The sequence below is a fragment of the Galendromus occidentalis genome, unplaced genomic scaffold (genome assembly GCF_000255335.2).
Source record: "Galendromus occidentalis unplaced genomic scaffold, Mocc_1.1 scf7180000077529, whole genome shotgun sequence".
Taxonomy (NCBI): domain Eukaryota; kingdom Metazoa; phylum Arthropoda; class Arachnida; order Mesostigmata; family Phytoseiidae; genus Galendromus; species Galendromus occidentalis.
This window is the reverse complement of record NW_003805517.1, coordinates 684,683-704,162: the sequence shown is the minus strand read 5'-3', so window position 1 is coordinate 704,162 and position 19,480 is coordinate 684,683. Positions and strand designations below refer to the sequence as shown.

Genomic DNA, 19,480 nt, shown 5'->3' with positions numbered 1-19,480 from the left:
TGTCCGGGTTTCATGCAAGTTCGGTGTGTCAACAATAAGATGCTCAACGATAATGAGATTTCCTCAAAGGACTATCAGACATTCCGGAGGAGTAGAGCGACGTTGAACAAGATCCACGTATCTGGATCTGCGTCGCACGGCAGATCTACGCTAGTCACTAATTTCGATCTTGTCGCGTCTTCGTATAGCGGAACCCCGACGACGTTTGTTGCATCGGCGAGACGCATCTGTAAGGAAAGGAGTGTGCCCTGAGTCGACCGCTCATTCTCAGTAGGGATCTAATGATCTCAACTTTATCGGCCCTCAGTTTTCTAGTAATCTTGTCCTACACTCCGCACTCACGTCACTGGTCCATCCGAGGCTTGCCACAGGCACCGCGGTTGTTGTCGGCGAGTTATGGTGGCATTCAGAGAGTGACGAGCCATCGAAAAGAGCGCCTTCTATCAGTAGATTTTCAACCTTGACCTTGAAAATGAGAGAATGATTTTCTTTCTTCATATATGTCTCTCGGAGCTAAGGAATCGGGATATCGGTATCCATCGAACACTTGAGGCAGATGGGAAGTCATCCGACGCGGCTCGACAAAAAGTAAGTCGTCTGAAAATCTCGGGACCGTCACCGAATTCCCCTCACCTGGATAGGACATGAGCTCAAAGGTTTCCGGAACGAAACTTCCAGCCGCAGAGCATTGATGGCGGTCTTGGCTTGCCTAAAAGCGTCGAACCAATTCCGGTTGCAAATAATCCAGAGCGTTATCATCATCATCATCGCCATTACGGATTCTGTCTCGACAAGATTTCGAGAACTTTTCGCTGACACCGGAGCGAGTCTCTTATGTTTGAGGGAAACTCACCTAGCTGTCTGCTGTCGTAACGCGTTCAAGAACTTGTTTGGATTGAAGAGTTCAGCGAGATCCAGTGAACTCCCGGCGAGACTGCCGGAACGATGCAGCCATTTGTTCTGAATGGACGACGCCTTCGAGACGACCAACCGAAGGTACACATACGGGTCCTCCGAACCACTCCAGAGTCGTAGCCATTCCGAAGGAGTCTATCCGAGACGGAATTCCTCATTAGTATGTCGCCATGATTCGGACTCTCAGGACGTCCGAATCCTGATCGATGGTCGATGATGCGATGGGTTGTAGCCCCCGTCAACTCTGTTCAGCCTAGGAATGCTTCAGACGGGAAATCACGAAATGAACCTAGAACTCTGCCCATTCTGAGAGGGTAGCTGGCATCCCCGGTCCCTTGGATCCACTTAACGGGTCGACTTACCTCGAGACGTAACAGTTGTTCTGCGATCGACGACGATGCCGATGTCACCAGAGCCGTGCCTCTGATGATTTTGCTGATTTCCGATAAATTATGGTGGATCGTCTGAACCAGTCGAACCGCGGAACTCCATTCATTGGACACGAATGTTTCCAGGGGCGATTCGCTCTCTGATCCGAATTCGTCGATTTTCTGCTGATGAATCGACAAGCCCTCGTTGAGCTTTTTCCACAGCGCCAAGAGCGGCCCGACGCCTCGATTCCAGCGCTCAGCGGTCTTGTCTGATTTTTCATCGCTTTTCGCGATACTCATCTGTTTCAGCCGTGAAATGATCTCGTTCGCTTTGACCTTCTGCTGGGTTCGCTTTATATTGGCAGGGAGATTGAAAAACGCAGCTTTGTCCTCCTCGGGAAGAGCCTGAATAATTTTTAAGTGATCCCTGCCCGTAGCCTCGCCGGGCACGCCGACATTCGGCGCAACGCCTTGCGATCTGGACGAGCCCGTAACGACCTGTTTATTGAAGAGCCGCGTCACGTAGGCCCGGAGGATCCGGTCGTCGAATGCGGACTCTATCCGTCCCCCGTAGATCGCAACGTCTAGCAAGCCTTGCAGGTAGGACCATTCCACGGATCCCGATGTGAATTGCTGCTGAACCACCTGAAGTGCCGCTTTCAGATCCCCGGCCGAAAATTCGTATCCCTTGGACCATCCCTGGGGGATGTAAGTCCTCCGCTCCTGGATGATGGCATGGAACCACGCCAACACGAACACGCATTGCGATGCTTGAAGATTCCCTCGGCAGCTAATCGTATCCTGCGACCACGAATCGTAGATTCGCTGCATGTTACGCTTCAAGCCCGGTGGAGTCTCATACGCGATCTTGAGGGAAATTTCGATCAGCCGAGGCGGTATGGTGTCTCTGGGTTCCGTCGTTAGCCAGAGCCGGAAATCCGCATGGGGTTCGAGTGTGGCTAACTCTTTCAGTAAATTTGGAATCCACGTTGTCACGAGATGGAGGTTCGTAAGACAGAGCCAGTGACCGGAAACCGCTAATTCTTTGAGGGCTTTTAGCGCCTCCGCGGTCTGTTCGTGGCCGAGCGATATCATTCGATACTTTCCGCTGCCAACAGTGGTCTCGGCTGCCTCGGCGATTTCGATGCTCGGGTCGATGCCCGACGGCACCGAAATTAGGATCGGGACTCGTGCCGATGACAACTCGACGAATACTCGTTTCAGGGATCGGATTCCCGCCGAAAGATCTTTTACGCCGATCGACGTTGCGGCGAAATCGCTTATTTTAAAGTAAAGTCTGTCCGGCCTCAAAGCTTTGATCAGGAGCACTTCGTTGAACGGTTTCAATTTGGCTTGAGGAGGAAACTCATTTTCGCATTTGTCGCTTTTCCCGAACTCTTTCCACCAGCTCTCGTTATGGAGTTCCAACGCGGGCCATATGTCCATGTTGACAGCTTTGAAGGCTGCTAATGCGAGATATTGATCCGCTTCAACCCACGGCGGGACGGAACTCTGAGGAACTTCGGCTTTACTCTCGCCGAGTCCGATGAAGCTCTCCCATTGAGCCGCCGGGAAGTTTTCTGCTTGCATTTTCTTCAAAAGATACAGCGCGAAACAGATTCGGTCCTCTTTGAAGAGAGCTCTGCTGAAATTCAGGAAAGTTGCTCTCAGCAACTCAGCGCTCAATTCCGCGATGACGTCTTCGATTTTCGGCGATCTCGTCGTCGTTTTCAGAACGTTTTCGAAAACTTCGACGAAGGTGCTCAGATGGAAGAGGTACATCGGTGACAGCTGACGCAGGTCCCTGGTCACGAAGAACGTGTCGCTTGCGAAATCCGCCAGCTTTGAATATTGACGCCGTTCGGCCTCGGCGGACGCCTGCAATTTCTCGGATTCCTCCAAGGCGTTCGCTATTGTGATGCTGTTGGTTTTGTTGTGGTTCAACGATGCGAGCAGGACCTTGTTCTCGAGGAGGTTTCCTTGCGACGAAGCCAACTGATTGAGTAGTTCGTCCTCCATGCGAGCTAAGTCGACTTTCATTCTCTCTTGGTTCTTGATAAGTTCCATCCGTTTTTCCTCGACGTCGGGGTTCTCGTTGTGGATGATGCGATCGAGCAGCTGCTCCGACAAAGCCGCTTTAGTGATAGAGAAGTTCACGACGTTCACCAAAGCGTCGACGTACGGCGGGAGACTGATCAACGAGTTTTGAGTGTGCAACACCAATTCGAAATCATCGTGAAGATCGATCAATTTATCGCCCAGCTGGACCATCGACCTCGAGCCTTGATTGATGAGATCTTTCCGTAGCAAAGGTATCAGAATCGGTTCCACTTTCTGCGTATCGGGAACAACAAGCAATTTCCCAAAACGGATCGCGAGTTCGAGGGCGGATAAGAAGCGGTCCTCGTGCTGAGAAACGATCTCCACGGTTTTCGATCGATAGGATTTCAGCCAGTTCATCGAACAGCTCGTCGGATCGATGACGAACGTAGCTATCGGTGAGCTTTTGATGAAAATCGCATTGTCAACCGACAGTTTGTCCGAGGGAAGGTCGTACTGCCTCCAAATCAGGACTTCCTGCTCGGAGCTGAGGAACTTCGATGTATCGAAATCTGACGACAGATTCAAAATCCCCGTCCACGTGGTCACCAACTTCTGACGCACGTCCTCGGGCAGCTGACCCAAGTAGGTCACCGACGCAGCAGCCATCAGGCAGCGGAGCGGGAGATCCTGCAGCTGCGAGTCGATGTCGGCCAGCTGCTGTCTCCACCGCGCGTATTCGTCCTGCAGCTGGCCCACTAGGCCTTCCGCTGCGTTGAGCGTGTCCTGAGCGGCCTTCAGGCCGATCTCGATCTGAGCGGCTTCGGTTGTCAACTTATTCAACTGATCCTTGAGCTCAGCGACACGTCTGTCGACGCCCTCGAGAGCCGACGCCAGATCTTTGGACCTCTGCTCGGAAGTATTGAGATTCTCGATGAGACGCTTGTGTTCCTTCTCTAGGGGTTCAATTTTCTGCAATACCGCCGCGTATTTTACGTTCGCGCGGACCCAATCAGCGAGAGGCGCGGCGGCTGCTGAGGCTCTCTTAGCGTTTTTCGGATCGAACGAAGCGCCGCGTTTCTGTAGGAGGGCTTCGACGTTTTGACGCATCTCATCCGAAATATTGTGGGCGTCGAAGTTTAGAATTTCTTCCTTGACCCCTCTCTTCGACAAAAACGTTTTCATGCTGACCCACGAGAGGTCGGTTGCCCCCATGAGGCTGAGGACGCCTTCGAGGATGTCGCGGATCACATCGGGCGGAGCTCTGAGGGATCGAATCTCAGACAGCGATTCGGCTTTGATTCCCCCGACCGCGTCCTTCGCCTGGTTTATGAGGGGCTCGATTTCGCTGAGCTCGGCGTCGATCTCCTTCTTCCTTTGCTCCTGCTTCTTATTCTCTTGAACCATACGCTTCTGCAGAGTTTGCATCTCGGATCGTTGTTCGGTGGTGCGCGACACGCTGTCGGTTATCGCTTTGAGCGCCTCATCGGCTTCGGCTCTCTTTTTCACCAGAAGCTCCCCTTGGACCTTCGCGTTCGCGCGGAGCTCGTCGACGGTCGCTTTGGCTTCGTCGAGTTTTTCCACTCCGGCTTTGAGATGCAGTTTCCTCTGTTTGAGCTCAGAATATTTATTTTGATAGAGCACGTCGTACGCTTTTATGAAACCCTGGTAGGTTCTAGGCGAGGAGTATTCTACCCCGACACTTTCGTGGACCTTGCTGAATAACTTGGCAAACGCCTCGACGCTGCACCGGTCGGAGTTCGCGGTTTTCGGACGGTCGTTCGACTCGATCATTAGGGTCGGCATGTTCTCCATGGTCTCGGAACTCCAGCCCGTGGTCCAAACCACGGTGCAGTGTTTGAACAGCGCAGGGTTATCCTCGAGCCGTCGGTTGAATCTCGGATCGCTGTAGCTCATCGTTATCACGACCCGTAGATTTTGTTTGACCTTCTCGGCGAAATACGCGAATACTCCGCCGCGGAAACCTTCGTCCGAAGCAACCTCCTTGAGGGGTTCGAGCTCTTGCGGTGCGAAGAGACCTGGCAGCTCACCTGAAGCTATAATTCCGCAGATGATTTCGAGGAATTCTTCTTTCTCGATTTGATGCTCCTCAATTAGCAGAACGGTTGGTTTCCTCTCGAATCCTGCGCTCTGGAGCGCGACTTTTATCTCGTTGTTGAAATTCGACACAGAATATTGGAGCTTGATCTTGGGGCTCACAAAAGTGTAGTCGTACAGATGAGCCAGGAGCGAGACTGCCATTCGCCTACCGAGACCGGGCTGTCCGACGAGAAGGATCGAGCTGTTGTTCTGCGACAACAAACGATCTATCTTGCTCGATAGATCGAGGAGATCCTCGTGGAAAGCCGGCCGTATCTGACGGACCTGGGAGGCGTATCTCACCGATATCTTCTGTAAGGTCGCTGCCCAATCGGCGCTCTGCATGTTCACCAAATCCTTGCCCAAGGCGTTCGGGGACCCGTCCGACGCAACGAAGAAAAATTCCCTCGAGACGAGATCGAGGAGAATTTTTTTGAATCCTCCACCGAGATCCGAGTCCAAAATGCCAGCGAACAAAGTCAGAAAGTCTCGCACATCGGACTCCGTGGCGAGACTGTCTCCGAAAATCCTCAGTCCCTCGTGACACCAAACGGTGGCGAGTTCGCTCTCCGATTTTGTGTATCTGGTCAAGGTGCGAGTCCATTCGGTGAGATTTTTCGCGGTGAATACATAATGTTTCCGGGAACTCATCGAGAAGGATTTCCTCATTGACATCAGCAACTTCACCATGGCCGAGGTCAATGCGTTCACGTCCAAAGATGATTCAGCGACTACGGGTCTCAGGAGGGCGGAATATATCTGAAGCAGCTCGTCGGGTCCAGGATGCTCCAGAGCCATCATCAGAGAGATCGATGTGAATCTCGTCGAAATGCTCGTACCGTCCGACACTGTGGCGACGAACTGAATTCTTTCGAGAACGACCCAGTCGAGGTTCTCGTCGTAAAAACCCCCGTAGTTCGTAATCTGCTGCAGCCATTCGATCAGCTGACAAGTTCCCCATTTATCTTTTTTCGGTACGCTGATATCCTTCAGGAGAACGACGAGCTTCTCACTGTCTTTCGGACGGAGGATCTTACTCGTGCTGCCTGAATTCACGACGATACAGTGTTGGAGTAGTTTCTGGTGAACGTGTACCGGCCGGGTCTGCGACGAGCAGTAGAAGTTCGCCAGTTGAATCGACATGTGAGACATTTTCGCGAAGCTGTGTCTCACCAACAGACATTTTCCCGAGCCCTGAGGGCCGGCGATTATAATCGGTTTAGTCTGTGCCAGCCACTGTATCAGTATCTCGCTCGCTCTCTGGATCGGGATCGTTTCGATAACGGGTAGCCGACCGATCGGTCCCGTCAGCGAAGTGATGTCCACCGCTCTATCCTCGGCTTTCTGATAAACATCGAGACGGTCGCGTCTTTTGTTGAAGTACGTGAACTCGGCCCGATTTGGATCGGGGACCATTTCTCCCATAGAATTCAAAGTCTGCTGGGCGAAGGGTTGCCGCGCGGACGGCCGGAGATTAGCGCCGAACCCGTGCACAAGGGCAGCTGCTAGTTCCGCCTTCGACTTGACTCCATGCAGGAGAGACAGGGCTCCGAGCGCGGAGCCGATGCTTGTGGTCGGTATGGCGTTCTCGTTCCGTTTCAGTACCCAGTCCAAACAGCCAAGGAAGTAATTTTCCAAGAGAGGTTTCAAAATCACTTGAACATCCGGTTTTTCTCCCTTGAGCCAAGCCCAGAGCAGGTTCGCCGGGCTCATGGTCTCAACGCTCAAGTGTATGATTCCCATTCGGGAGATGGTGGCAGGAGAGGCATGCGACAGATCGTGAGTTTCGAACAAGAAGTTGACATTCGATCCGAATTGGATCCGTTCCCCGGACGGCATCGTGAGCAGACGGTTGTCGTCCAGAACTGAATTCAAAGCCTCGATCCACTCGGGATCTACGTCACCATCGCAGATGATCCAGGACGTTGACGTGACTTCTTCTTTGATGACCTAGACAAAGGAGATAAATGTTCTCAATGCGTTATCAAATGTTCTCGGGATCTGATGGCAGGATTTCTGACTTCGGGGACGGGGCATTGAGAACACAGCCATACAGTACATGGAAAAGCGACTGAGGCGAAAACGTTCCCCGAGAATAAGGCATCTTAATTCAATGAAAATTGAAGGAAGGGCAACAGGCTCATGCATTGAGAAGACGGAGAGTCCTAAGTCGAAGGGAAATCGATAATGGGGCCGGGAAAAGGGAAAGCAAAGTGGCAGCACCGAAATCGGGGACGATGCCCGGGAGCATTCAGTCTTTGACCGAAAACAACATCACCGATAGGACGCATTGTTAGATCAAGGTCACCCACCTGCCTCGCCGATAGAGTCAAGACGCCGTCATGCCATTCTCTGGTATCGAGGTCGATGCTTCCTAGAAGCTGGGTTCTACTCATTGCTTTCGGATTGAATACGTGCACTTTGATGTCTTTCGCCTGTTTCAGAAGAGCCGTCTTGAGGACCTTCCAGAGGGTGGATTTGCCCGAGCCGGACGGTCCCACGATCACAACACCCATCCTTTGCCGGAGCTGCTCGTCGAGCTCGATCATTTTCTTAATCTGTTTCTCATCGATCTCAAGCTTCAGGTCCCTGCATGCTTCCCGACACGCTGCTGCCAGTGACTCGTTCTCAAAGTTCTCGAGCTCAACGTCCGGGAAGATGTCTTGTATGAGTGCGTCGAACTGCCGACTGTCTCTATAGGACAGCTTGGAGAGCGTATTAAGCCTTAGAGCCCGGATGATGACTTTAGACTCCTCGTGTTCCCGAGCGTCTTCTGAAAAACCACATGCCTTAGCGATCTCTGGAATACAATCCGGAAGAAGTGCATCTTTTGAGTCCTTTTCCCTCAGCGGAGATCTTCGTAATTTAGAGAACGTTCACAGACGCGTGGTTCGATTGATGAGTCAGGATCATACCTTTCACCATGTCGGCTTGCCGTAATTGCGCACCGCACGCCTGAATTACGCTTTTTAGACTACGCAATCCCCAGTCGTAATGCTGTTGCTCGGAGAGGAACTCCTTGGCCAGAGTGAATACGGCTACGAGCTTCGTACTGAGCACATTTGAGAATTTGAAACCTTCGGCATAGAGCAACACTTGCGTAATGACGACATTATCGGGGACCGTCATAGCGACCGGCCGAAACAGTTGTTTGAGATTGTCGGGGAGTTTTTGCCGTCCCCCATAGCCTTTCCCAGCTGGATTCATCGTTACGAAAATCCCGGCGTTGGGATTCACGTCCACCTGACATCGGAAGCATTTTTATTGTGAATTTTTTCTATTCCGGAGACTTCTCGGAAAATCGAGAAATCGCTTAGAGCTCCCGTCGCCCTCACGGCATCTGATGTAAGACTCTGCTTCCTCCTCGAATCGTTCATGGGATCAGACTTACCGTTTGACCCGATAATATTGTCGACGGTCTCTTGTCCTTAAGGGCATGTTGGATCGCTTGGATATGCACTGAGAGTGCGCTCAAGACTCCTTCCTCGAGTCGATTGAATTCATCGAAACATCCCCAAGCTCCACATTTCACCAAGCCGATGAATATCCTATTCATCGACTTGACGTCGATTCCCTGGAATACGAAAAACAGATGTATGCCCGTCTTTGCAAATATAAGTCACACGATTCTAGGTGGCTGACATTCCCTCCAGACGGGGGGGGGAAGTTCCTCACCTCGTCGCAATTGAAGACCAGGACCTGTCGCGCGAGCACGGAGCCGAGCGCTTTGACGGACTCTGTCTTCCCCGTCCCGGCTGGTCCGTAGGGGTTCCCCCCCATTCCCATTTTCATTCCCTGAGTCAGGGTCAGGAAACATTTGTCTGTCAGAGGTGTGTGGACGAGCTTTGCTGCGTTGCCCTGGTACTCGTAGGTGTACTCGAAAGATGCGTCGACCATGTTCACTCGAATGGTGTTATCTTTCTGCATGTAGGCTCGAAGTTGCTTCTGCCAACACCAATCGCTCAGCTGGACGACCTGATGTTCGATGAGGTACTCAACAACATCCATGTTGTGAATAACGTCCAGCACGAGAGCTTTGAGTTTCAGCGATTGGAGAGGGTCGGTCAGGGTTCCCAAACGAGAGGTATAGGATGATAGCTTATTCGTGAGCTTCAGCCTGAGCTTGTCGAGTGATTTGCTCTCGATGGCTTTCTCACAATTCTGCGTGAATACCAGCATTTCAGAGAGACAGAGGACCTGAGGAAGGACGACGATTCTCAACGATTCGGCACTACGAAAGAATTTGAGCCCCTCAAGCCTCCCGAATATCTAAAGAAGAGATTTCCCGTCCACCGAAAACAACCTGCGATGGGAACTCGTCGAGAGCCGCTTCCGCGGCATCGCGGCCGAAGCAGCGGTGAGCCATGTTCCTGAGGGTATTTTGCATCTCCCGGGAAAGCTGCAGTAGCCACACTTCGACCTCTCGGACCACCTTGACGGGTTTTTCCAGCGGAACCACTTCCCCGTCTTGCGAGACCATGGCTTCTATTTCCAGTTTGCTCGAGTCCTCGGTGTCGTTGAATTGAACTCGATGTATACCTTGTTTCCGAAGCAATTTTGTCTTATAACTCTTTCCGGCTTGATCGCTCCAATCGATTTCAATGAGATACCTGAATGTACTCGGGACGAATTATTCATTCCGTCATCGTTCAAGCATTCTCACCGGCGAATAGTTTTTTCAGGTGAGATTGAATGATTTGGGGTCGAGTCGCTTGTCCTAAGATCTCCAGCAGATCTTCATCACCGAGGAAATAGAAACGAGGGAACAGCGACCTCTTCACCTCTAGGTATTGATTCAGAGCTTTCTGGGAACGATTCAGTTGATCGAGCATATTTGTCAACGAGTCCACCAGTCCCATCTGATTCGAAAGGAGAACCACCCGTGGGTCTCGTTGGATACCCCTCATCAGATTCCTGGAAACACTCGATATCAGTTCCCTCGCCAATCCAGTGTCTGGAGTCCGTCAGCGATTTTCATGGGGCGAGAAAACTATCCCACAGAAAAGTCGCAATTCTGACCTCTACTCAGGAGCCGGACACGGACAATTATCATAATTGCTTATGTAAAAATAAAAAATTAATTTTCGGCTCTGGGGCGCATGTTCTCATTCGATCCCGATCTTACTTGAATTCGTTGCTGACGGCGTTGAAGCGGGAAGCCTCACTTGGTAGGGCTCCTTGACCAAGGATAGGATCCAAGTAGGTCCATCTTCGTTGAACCTGCTCGACAATCGGGTTTCGATTTGAACAAACTTTCGTTCCTCACAACATTTTCCGTCCCCGAAATCGACCTCAGAGCCTCGACAATTATGCATCGGATCGAGAGAGATTGTCTGTCCTTGAGAACGGCGCGGCCTCCGTCTCTCAGCTGCTGCGTGCTGCGTACCTGCTGCATAACGTACAGGGCAGAATCGAGGTTCGATAGCCTATGCTCCCAAACCTGGGCTCGATCAGCGAAATTGGGGTAAAACGAAGAATCTTTCATAGCTTGAAGTAGACACTGATTGTCCCCGACTTTCGACGTGACCTCGCTCCAATCTCTGATCAAAGCCAGAGCTTCCCCATTCGAGTCCTCGTGCGAGACAAGGGAAAACTTCGAGCTATTCGACCAGAACTCGAGCTCGTTGAAAGCTTCTCGGATGGTGACTTCTCCGTGGGCTCTGTTATTCAGATCTGTGAAGGAAATGGTAGTTTAACTCTCGTCATTGATTCCGATTATCTTCTTCACTCAGTTCGCGAGACCTTTGTTCGAGGGACGGAGAGGTTCTCTGTACCTTTCAGCTGGGCACTAGTTTCCAAGAGGACATTCTTCGCTGAGAGGAAGTCCGCGAAAAGGAGTTTATCGGCACTTTTCTGGGGGATGCCTGTTATGGCGAAGAACTCGCCCCAGTGATGCGGTGAGAACTCCTCGCCCTTACAAAATTTGAGAACACTCAACAATTCCCTATACGAGTCCACTCGAGCGAAGAGAGGCACGGTGACCGCAGATTCTTGAATGTCCTTCAATCGTCGACTCCAATCTCCTAAGAGATTCTCGAATCGATGCAGACGACCCCTGGAAGAATCAATCGAATAGTCGCCATGTGAGAGGAAAATGGATAGAAATATTCAGAGGCATTCCGATATCCTGTGAGCTCTTCTCTGCGCACCTGATGACGACCCATTCTTCGTCGGCCAGCTTCTTGATATCGCTGTCGAACTCTTCGAACATGAGCCAGACTTTCTCTTCGTCTTCGAATTCCGCGGAGAGCGCTTCCAACTCCCCAACACTCGGAGAATCTACACCGAAGTGTTTCGACTCTTCTCTGTCAAGGAAAATCATCCATCAAATAATACAGATCCGCGAGCCATGATGGAGCAGGTACTGCATCCGGACACCTCTCTGCTCAGACCGAATCTCTTGATTTGCTCTGGGGAACATTGTTCTGGGTCCGGGCCGAAACCCTAGCTCAGCTGCACCACGCGATGCTCTGTTCCCGTGAAGGTCCTTGATCATGAGCGAATCGAAGACTTCCCAGGTTCGTTGAAGCATCTGCATCGCTCCTACTCAGCCCGCAGATCGGGGGCGATTACTCACATTAGTTCTCCCTTTGTCTTCAGAAGAGCATTGAGCTCCAAGCGAAACTCTTTCAATAGCTGACTCGCTTGCTCAAAGTCGTCTTTCTTCTTCGGTCGACTATTTTTCCAACGAAGGCAGAGCCGAGTGACGTCGCTGTCAAAATTGTCCATTTTTGTGAGCAGATTGGCCTTAAGGACCTCGGCCTGTTCTCTGACGTTCGCCTCGAAGTCTTCTATCAGACGATCCAGAGTGTCCCATTGAGCGGAAAGCTGATTCAACTCTTTGACGCTCTTCCGACTCCACCGCCCGAGGATTTGATTCTTGGCTTCGCTTTGCTCATAGACATTTTGCAGCTGTGAGTAATCGTGGAATTGTGATTCGGCCCTTTTATGCTTCGAGAACTATCTTGTCGGAATGTACTTAGGGAGACAAATTTCTGATCCATTGCATCGGACTCACTCACCTCTGAGCGCGTCTGTCGGATCTCGCTGAGTTTGATGACGGATTCAGTCATCTCATCGACGGTTTGAGGTCGACGCAATAAAACGCTGGTCGACTGTTGAATGAAATTCTGGATCCTGTTCGCGTCCTTCGTGATGCTGCTCTGCAGCACCTGGACCAAAGTCGTGTTGATCTCAGATAGCAGATAATCGATGTAGGATTTGATCGGAGCGAAACTGACAGTGATGCAGTCGAACTTTTCCTCCTCTCTACAAGCAAAAAGATTATACACGCTGTCCTCGAGAAATCCATGATAATCGTTCAGACTGAGTGACTCTGCCCCGCATTACTCAGGAGAACGATCGCTTGAAATAAATTCCCAGAGGCTCGCTCGAACTCACATATTCATTTTGGCAAACTCCTGACTTTTGATTTTGACCATTTTCAAGTTGAGTCTCCAGTCGTCCGGCGTTTTGCAGCACTCCTCGACTATATCCTCGAGATCAATGCCTCCGAAAGAGACCCAACCCTCGAAACGATCGCGTGACCTTTCCACTTGCTCGAGGACGGCATGTTGGTCACGGTAGAGAGCGCTGATCTTGTCCTAGAAGACATGGATTCTCCCAATTATTCGTTTCCCCGGGTGAATAGACGCTAATCGGATTATATGTTGGAATTGAGTATACCGAAGGGTGGGGATGAGCCTCAGCTGTGTGGGGCAAATCGAATCAGAAGTTCAGAATTTCGACGTCGAAAAATTCGTGGACTTACCGCGTGCTTGTCAATTATGCTGGCAAATATCTGCGCGCCCTCGCTGGTATTGGACACGCCTTTGAAATGATGAGGGATGGACAGGAATTTCTTGATCTGTGAGAAATACTTCGCTCGAACCTCTTCGAGGGGTGGACGGAAAGCGATTTCCCCATTCCTGATGAAAGACGGGAGAACTTGTCGGAGAGTGATTCACCGCGACGCGACACTGCAGTGAGAGATCGGCCCAGGGAACCGCTTGCCGGAGTTTCCCACTATCTCGGAGGATCGCGATCAGAATATCGAGCCGCTGGCATTACCTGAAGGTCAGGTCGACTCGTATTTCCGCCATGTGTTGAGAAAGTTTCGACAAGGAGGCGGCGTACTGATAATCCAGGGCCTTATACAACTGACGATCCCAGTGCGTTTTCCATGATTTCATGTGATCGGGGCTGAAACCTCTGGCTTGGAGTTGGTTCATGATCCCTCGAATTTCCGACAACTGATCTTTCCAAACTTGTTGCTCGTTCAGGAGATCAGTGTTCATCAGAATGAGAACTTTCTCGGCATTTTCCAAGTGTTGGCGACGCAGCATGCGGTTGAGTCTGCTGAGCTTTTCCGCGATGTCCCGGAGTTTCTTCGGGAGCAAAAATCAAAATTATTCCCTCCATCAAAGTTGCCCGTGCTCTTGTTCGTGACCGCTCGGCGAAGGAATGTCCGGCTAGTTCCGTCCGCTCCCGGAGGCTAAAGGGCAGAAGAAGAGTCAATGGAGATCCTCGGAAAGTCATGATGCGCTCCCTCCTGACCTTTATGTACGCATCCACCGCTTGTGGATCGTTCCACGTTGCTATTTTCTCCTTGCTGTTCATGAGTTTCGTGAACTGCTGCGCTGATGAGAGCATCATCGGCCTTTGGCTTAGTATCATGTGATCGGCGATCGTCGTGTAGAAATTCCCAATTTGCTGGAGGTCCTTGAGGGGAAGAGCGACTCTTTTGTTAGTTTCCCGAGCGAGACGCAGAGGCTCGCGATATTTCATTCGGTCGGAGACATTACTCCTCAGGGCTTCATGTACCCTTGAGAATTGTGATATTTCGCAAGATGCCCACGCAGGTTACCAACCTTCGCCTGCCTGAAGTACAGTCGAGCTTTTGTATCGATCTCGTCAACCGCGGGAGGGATGTTCAAACCCATCACCTTGAGTTGACGGACCTCTTGGATTAGAGATACGAGCCGTGGACTGTAATTCACCTTTGGCATCCCTTGCTCGTCCAGTTGGATTACGGGTTGATCGATGTCGAGACTGCCATAGGATCCGTGTTTGGATTCAATGTCAATCGAGGGGAGATTTTAGTTTCTCATATGAAACGCTCCGACACAACCGCGACTCAATCACGGGGAAGGTTCTACTCACCTCAGCGACTTGTCTCTGATACCGCCGTGGAGATCGCGGCACCAAGAATCATAAACTTCTTTTTGATACTCGACGATATCCGTGCGGAGACTACGCAATTTGTCCTCCAACTTCGTGCTCAACGAGAGTCCTTGCAGGACCGACGACGTTACGCTCTGGAGATCCGCGATCTATCGAAAATACGAAGTTGTCAGGAAAGATTCTACTGGGAGGGCCAGATTGTTTCCGGTGGATAGAATAAAGAAATCTTCAGCAAACAGGCACATGATCGACAATCCTGCTCATCTCGCCTTTGACTCGAGGTGACGGCCCCAGATCACGTTGTTGACCACGGTAGGCATCTGAGCTATACGATTTTTATCCTCATTCTCCATACGGTTGTCGTATTCCCTCCTCAGGTGGCTCACGTGCTCATTCATTTGAACAACCATATTCTCTCTGGAAACATCATCATTGAATTCGAATCCAGCGATTTCAGAACAGCGATCGATAAGTTGGGAGTAAGAGACGGAGAGAAATCGCTACTTATGAACAGAGGACGATGATGAAGGAAACACGGTGAGTATGTACCGTACCTCTCCGCCGTCAGCTCTCGGACAACTTGTGGCCGAACCGCTACGTCCTTATAGCGATTGATGATGCTCAGAACGCCATCGATATTGTTCCCCGCCTCTTTGAGGAGTTTCTTGAGCCCAATCGCAGCAGCTTTCTCCGCAGCACTGCCAGCAGAAGTCCGTACAATTAGTTTCCAATTCTGCGTTCAGCCCCATGGGCTATGCCGAGACATCGCGAGGAAATGAGTGCAATCACCTCAAATGATGCTCGAAATCGATGACGGCTTTATCGAAGGTCTGCTGCGTGGCAGGATTGAAATGAACAGCATCGATCTTCATCAAGGGAGCGAAAACCTCAGGATCATCTTTCAACGAGGACCGAGCCAGCGATGAGAGCTGATTGTGTATGGTACGCAGACTCTGAATCTGAATAAAGGCTGTCAGTTCCCGGCTAGACAGAAATCGGCCATCGCTCGCGAGAAGGGTTTAGTTCTACAAGTCTAGAAATTTTAGATGTCCATTCACGGGGGCCTGCCTGTAATAGCCTTTGAGTGAAGCCGACGACGTAAGTGGGGACGAAGGGAGCCCCTTTCCACTGATTCTCTTCCTGTGGCCAGAATATCCCCGTGTGCTTCTGGCAGGCGTCCTGCCATTTCAGACAGATGTCGATAGCAACCTCCAGCTCAATCCGCAGCTGATCATACCGCATGGTCCACAGGGAATCTCGCAAGGATTCCTGAATTTGGGTGGTGATTGTGATTCCTGCGCACAAAAGTCAGTCAATATCCTGATGTCAGCATCATGGCTGTAAGTCCTCATTCCCTTCCGCAGACTCAGCAATAATATCCACCTCAGGGGATTCAGGTTCCACGACCTCGATCGCACAGAAAGTATCGGCCCCGAAAGTCAGAGCTATCGACCCTCCGCTCGATTCGCATCCCGTTGAAGTTTAGAGAATTTTATCCGCATGTATCGTTATACTTGATTTCACTTCTTCCGGGAGCAGTTTAGTGAAGCTCCGAGAGGAATGATTCCACAGATGCTCTTCTTTTTGCATCTCCAATCCTCGTCCAGAAGGAAAGTCTTACCGACGGTGTCGAGGAGATGACGCATTCTCGCTTGGGGATAGGGCGGCTTTACGTGAGCTTGTTTCCAAAGATCGTCCAGAAAATTCGTCAACGTATCGACGTTGTCCGACAGCTCACCCAAAGACACCGAATTGACATAGATTTGCTCGATTGGCTCCAAGTAGCTGGAAATGAAAATTATCAAGACCCTTCCCAAGACTGTTTTGAGACCTATATGGATATTCTTAACCAGGCAGCGTCCCCATTAGCGACTCTAAATGTCTTGCTATGGTCGGTATGTCGACTCGGAGACTGGGTTTCGCTCGGCTACGGACCTTGCGAATATTTTCGCCCGCGTGGATTCTGCACCTGATGCACTGCCAGCAAGTTCTCTCCAGAAGGAAAGTTCATCCAAAGGCTCGAGTATGGCCGCCAGACGTTCTTGATCGCGGAGGTTCCCACTCCGCGGTCGATTCAATATCGCAACGAGACCCGTCTCCAGCTCCCCGAGTAGCTCCTGGAATTTGGGTGAGACTCGGGAGCGCTGCAGAATCACAGGAGAAAACACCTGGAACAGTAGAGACTCGCATTTTTGCTCTCCATCCTTCTGTGATAAGTGCACGCCATGATGATTTCTGTCTCTGCGTGGTGAATCGTCGTCTTCATCCGCTCAGCGCGTATCGGCCCTACTTCGCGAAGTTCAGTTGGGAAATCCATGGACCAAGAGCCAGAACCGCCGCTTGGCAGGAGCACTCCAGATTACCTTGTGTATGTTTCCGTAGAGTGAAGCAAGGGGGGAATCCACCAACGATGTTATGTGCAGACTTTCCTGCATATTGCTCTCGGTGATGACGACCGCATTCAATTTGAAGAAAACGAGACCTTTCTGGATGTTGTTGCTCACGTCCGATATCTGGGAATTATTCGATTCATTTACTATTCATGTATTTTTGTGTATTTATGTATTATTAGGTGATCGGTTCGAGTGATGCTTGGGAGTTCTGAATCTAGAAGAACCCGGCTTGCGGAGTGAGCCGGTGGGCTGCTGTACTCCAAAAATGACGACTCACATTAATCGTGCACAGAACTTCTTTAGCGTCGCTTTTTTTCAGTATAGCCAACGTTGTCACGGTGGGAGTGTCGAGGAAAATGTTGAGAACTTTTATGACTTTCTCCCCTAGACGATCCGGCGTATCGTCTAGATAAGCTGCCGCTATGTTGAGGATGAGGGATTGTCGTTTATCCAACGCGGGAGTCATTATTAATTCTGACCTTTTCTTCTTTTTCTAGTGTCACACCGGGGGTCAATGCCTCAGATTTCCAGTTTTCATTCGAAACTAGAACAATCCCTTGTCATGGCATTTGTTCGCTTCGAGAAAGGCTCACGAGAAAACGATCACTGGTTTCCGGCGAAAAATACTCTTCCGCTCAAATCCACCTCGGCATGCTGCTTCACGATCGCGCGGACGTTTCATCAGACTCGGCCACGGAGTGAGAATCAGTTTCCGCTGGCGCTCAGCTGTTAGCTCACGAGCCCCGCCGAATCAGCCACATTCAGCGGTCGGGGTTTGCCGGTTGCTGTTGTGGTACACAGTACAGAGGTTGCTATGGCGAAGCTCTGTCGTCAAGGAATGCCCCCGCAATGGAGACACCCGCTCGCGCTGTGACTGAATCGCTCATGAGACCGTATCTGCTGTCGAGCTTCCCGGCTTCGGCGATGCCACAGGAGCTCACCGAATGATGCGATAAGCGAGGACTTGCGGAATCCTCCGTGCTTGCACCTGCCGGATCTGAGCCCCGGATGCGCTCCGCAGCTCCGAAATTCCAGCAGGAGATCGAGCCGAAGAGATTCGTTAGAGAAGGACCTCGTGAAGGACTGTGATGTCTCCATATTGATGAGCGAGAATCATTCGCATCCACTTTAGGGAGAAGACGTCTCCAGTCTTCAGGCTTCCTTGTCATGGGGTGGTGCGCTTCGAGCCTTCGCCTGCTGCTATCTCTCTATCCTGGAGTCTGGGCCAGATGGAGGAAATCGCATCTCTTTTACTAGCTTTAGCTCCTGCGAGACCCTCCGAAACTCTTGTGGAGTTGTGCTGATTTTCTTCACCTGCTCGGAAATCGCGCTCCGATGCGAACCCTTTCGTAGTGGGCTGCTGGCTCTAAAAAAAGTGGAAATATCAAGATGATCTACGATGAGAAATGAAACGGATCGCTATTTATTTGGCCTCAGCGGTAGGTGAAATGGCAACTTCGGTGTCTTTGGGTTTTCCGCATCTCAAAGAATCTGTCGGTGGCCGAGCCGCATCCCAGATCGATTCGGAGCTCGCTTCATGAATTTCGGGACTAACAGATTTCGCTCAGAGACCCCGAGGTCAGGCGAAGGATCTGCTCGTCGGGGTTTTTGGTCAGGTCGACAGCATCATTCTGATTCCCCACAATCGGAGCAGGAGAATGGGCGCATCGGGATTAAGAGCACGTCCTTAAACGAACCACTTATGGGATCCCTCTAGGCTCCATTGGTTTGGGGACTCGCCGTGAACGAGAGAGCAGCACTCGTGGAACGTAGACTACGAGGGTACCATGCCTCGTTGAGGACTCTGCCAGTCACAAGGATGTCTGGCTCAGAAGGGAATTGAAGAGGATCGAGTCAAGACCCCATCACGATTCCAAGTCTTGTGCCTTTAGAATCTGCCCGAGCAAAGCTTCCACTCTATGCGCCTTGTAACTCAGGATGTATTCAAAGGTCAATTTCTTGATCGAGTCGAGTTCTTCTGCTCGTTTTTCTGGATTGAAGGAATCGTCCCATACGCACTCCACGGAAAGCGCTCGATCAGACGGCTGGACTTTCAGCGACACGATTCTCGAGCTCGCCACGGTTGAGCTCGTTCGCATCAAAACCCCCAACACTCTACAAGAGGCTTGCTGAGACGGACTTGAAGTGATCGATATCCTACTGGCCTTCATCGCCAGAAATACCTCGATGTGGTAGCGACCGCCTGCGGTAGGGAAACCTCAACGTCTCTCAACTACTAACCAGGAATCTGAACCACATCAAGCGGGACGGGAGTCCAATTATTATCCAGAATTTACCTCTCCGAATTTTGATCTCGGAATCGCCCTGCCTCACAATGTCAGACGGTTTGAATTTATGCTCCTGGTAGTGCGTGTCGAGACTCTTGTCCACATATTCTCCCTTGAGGTAAGCATTCGTCATCTTCAGAGCTGAGTCGAAAGCGCGATTGACGGCTTCTTTCGTTACTGTAAATGATTC

General features: G+C 51.0%; 2 protein-coding genes across 2 annotated transcripts; both read right to left on the bottom strand.

Annotated features, from left to right (window-relative positions):
- Positions 1 to 74: 74 nt before the first annotated feature.
- On the bottom strand, positions 75 to 14,692 carry btv (dynein cytoplasmic heavy chain beethoven). The gene is made up of 23 exons (XM_029112828.1): positions 14,589 to 14,692; positions 14,297 to 14,477; positions 13,983 to 14,147; positions 13,497 to 13,813; positions 13,198 to 13,354; positions 12,828 to 13,030; positions 12,449 to 12,695; positions 12,004 to 12,338; positions 11,576 to 11,731; positions 11,201 to 11,481; positions 10,813 to 11,099; positions 10,552 to 10,646; positions 10,090 to 10,340; positions 9,730 to 9,965; positions 9,102 to 9,623; positions 8,818 to 9,000; positions 8,342 to 8,669; positions 7,739 to 8,196; positions 1,278 to 7,376; positions 854 to 1,050; positions 634 to 709; positions 343 to 465; positions 75 to 227 (listed from the first exon to the last, which is right to left on the bottom strand). The coding sequence occupies exons 2-23, from the start codon at positions 14,432 to 14,434 to the stop codon at positions 75 to 77; spliced, it is 11,007 nt and encodes a 3,668-aa protein (XP_028968661.1). The 5' UTR covers positions 14,435 to 14,477; positions 14,589 to 14,692.
- Positions 14,693 to 14,869: 177 nt separating this feature from the next.
- Positions 14,870 to 17,468, bottom strand: LOC114828488 (cytoplasmic dynein 2 heavy chain 1-like). The gene is made up of 8 exons (XM_029112827.1): positions 17,280 to 17,468; positions 16,973 to 17,122; positions 16,545 to 16,777; positions 16,231 to 16,394; positions 15,678 to 15,904; positions 15,399 to 15,568; positions 15,164 to 15,307; positions 14,870 to 15,026 (listed from the first exon to the last, which is right to left on the bottom strand). Exons 1-8 carry the CDS (start codon positions 17,466 to 17,468, stop codon positions 14,870 to 14,872), a joined length of 1,434 nt encoding a protein of 477 aa, XP_028968660.1.
- Between the last annotated feature and the right edge of the window lie 2,012 nt (positions 17,469 to 19,480).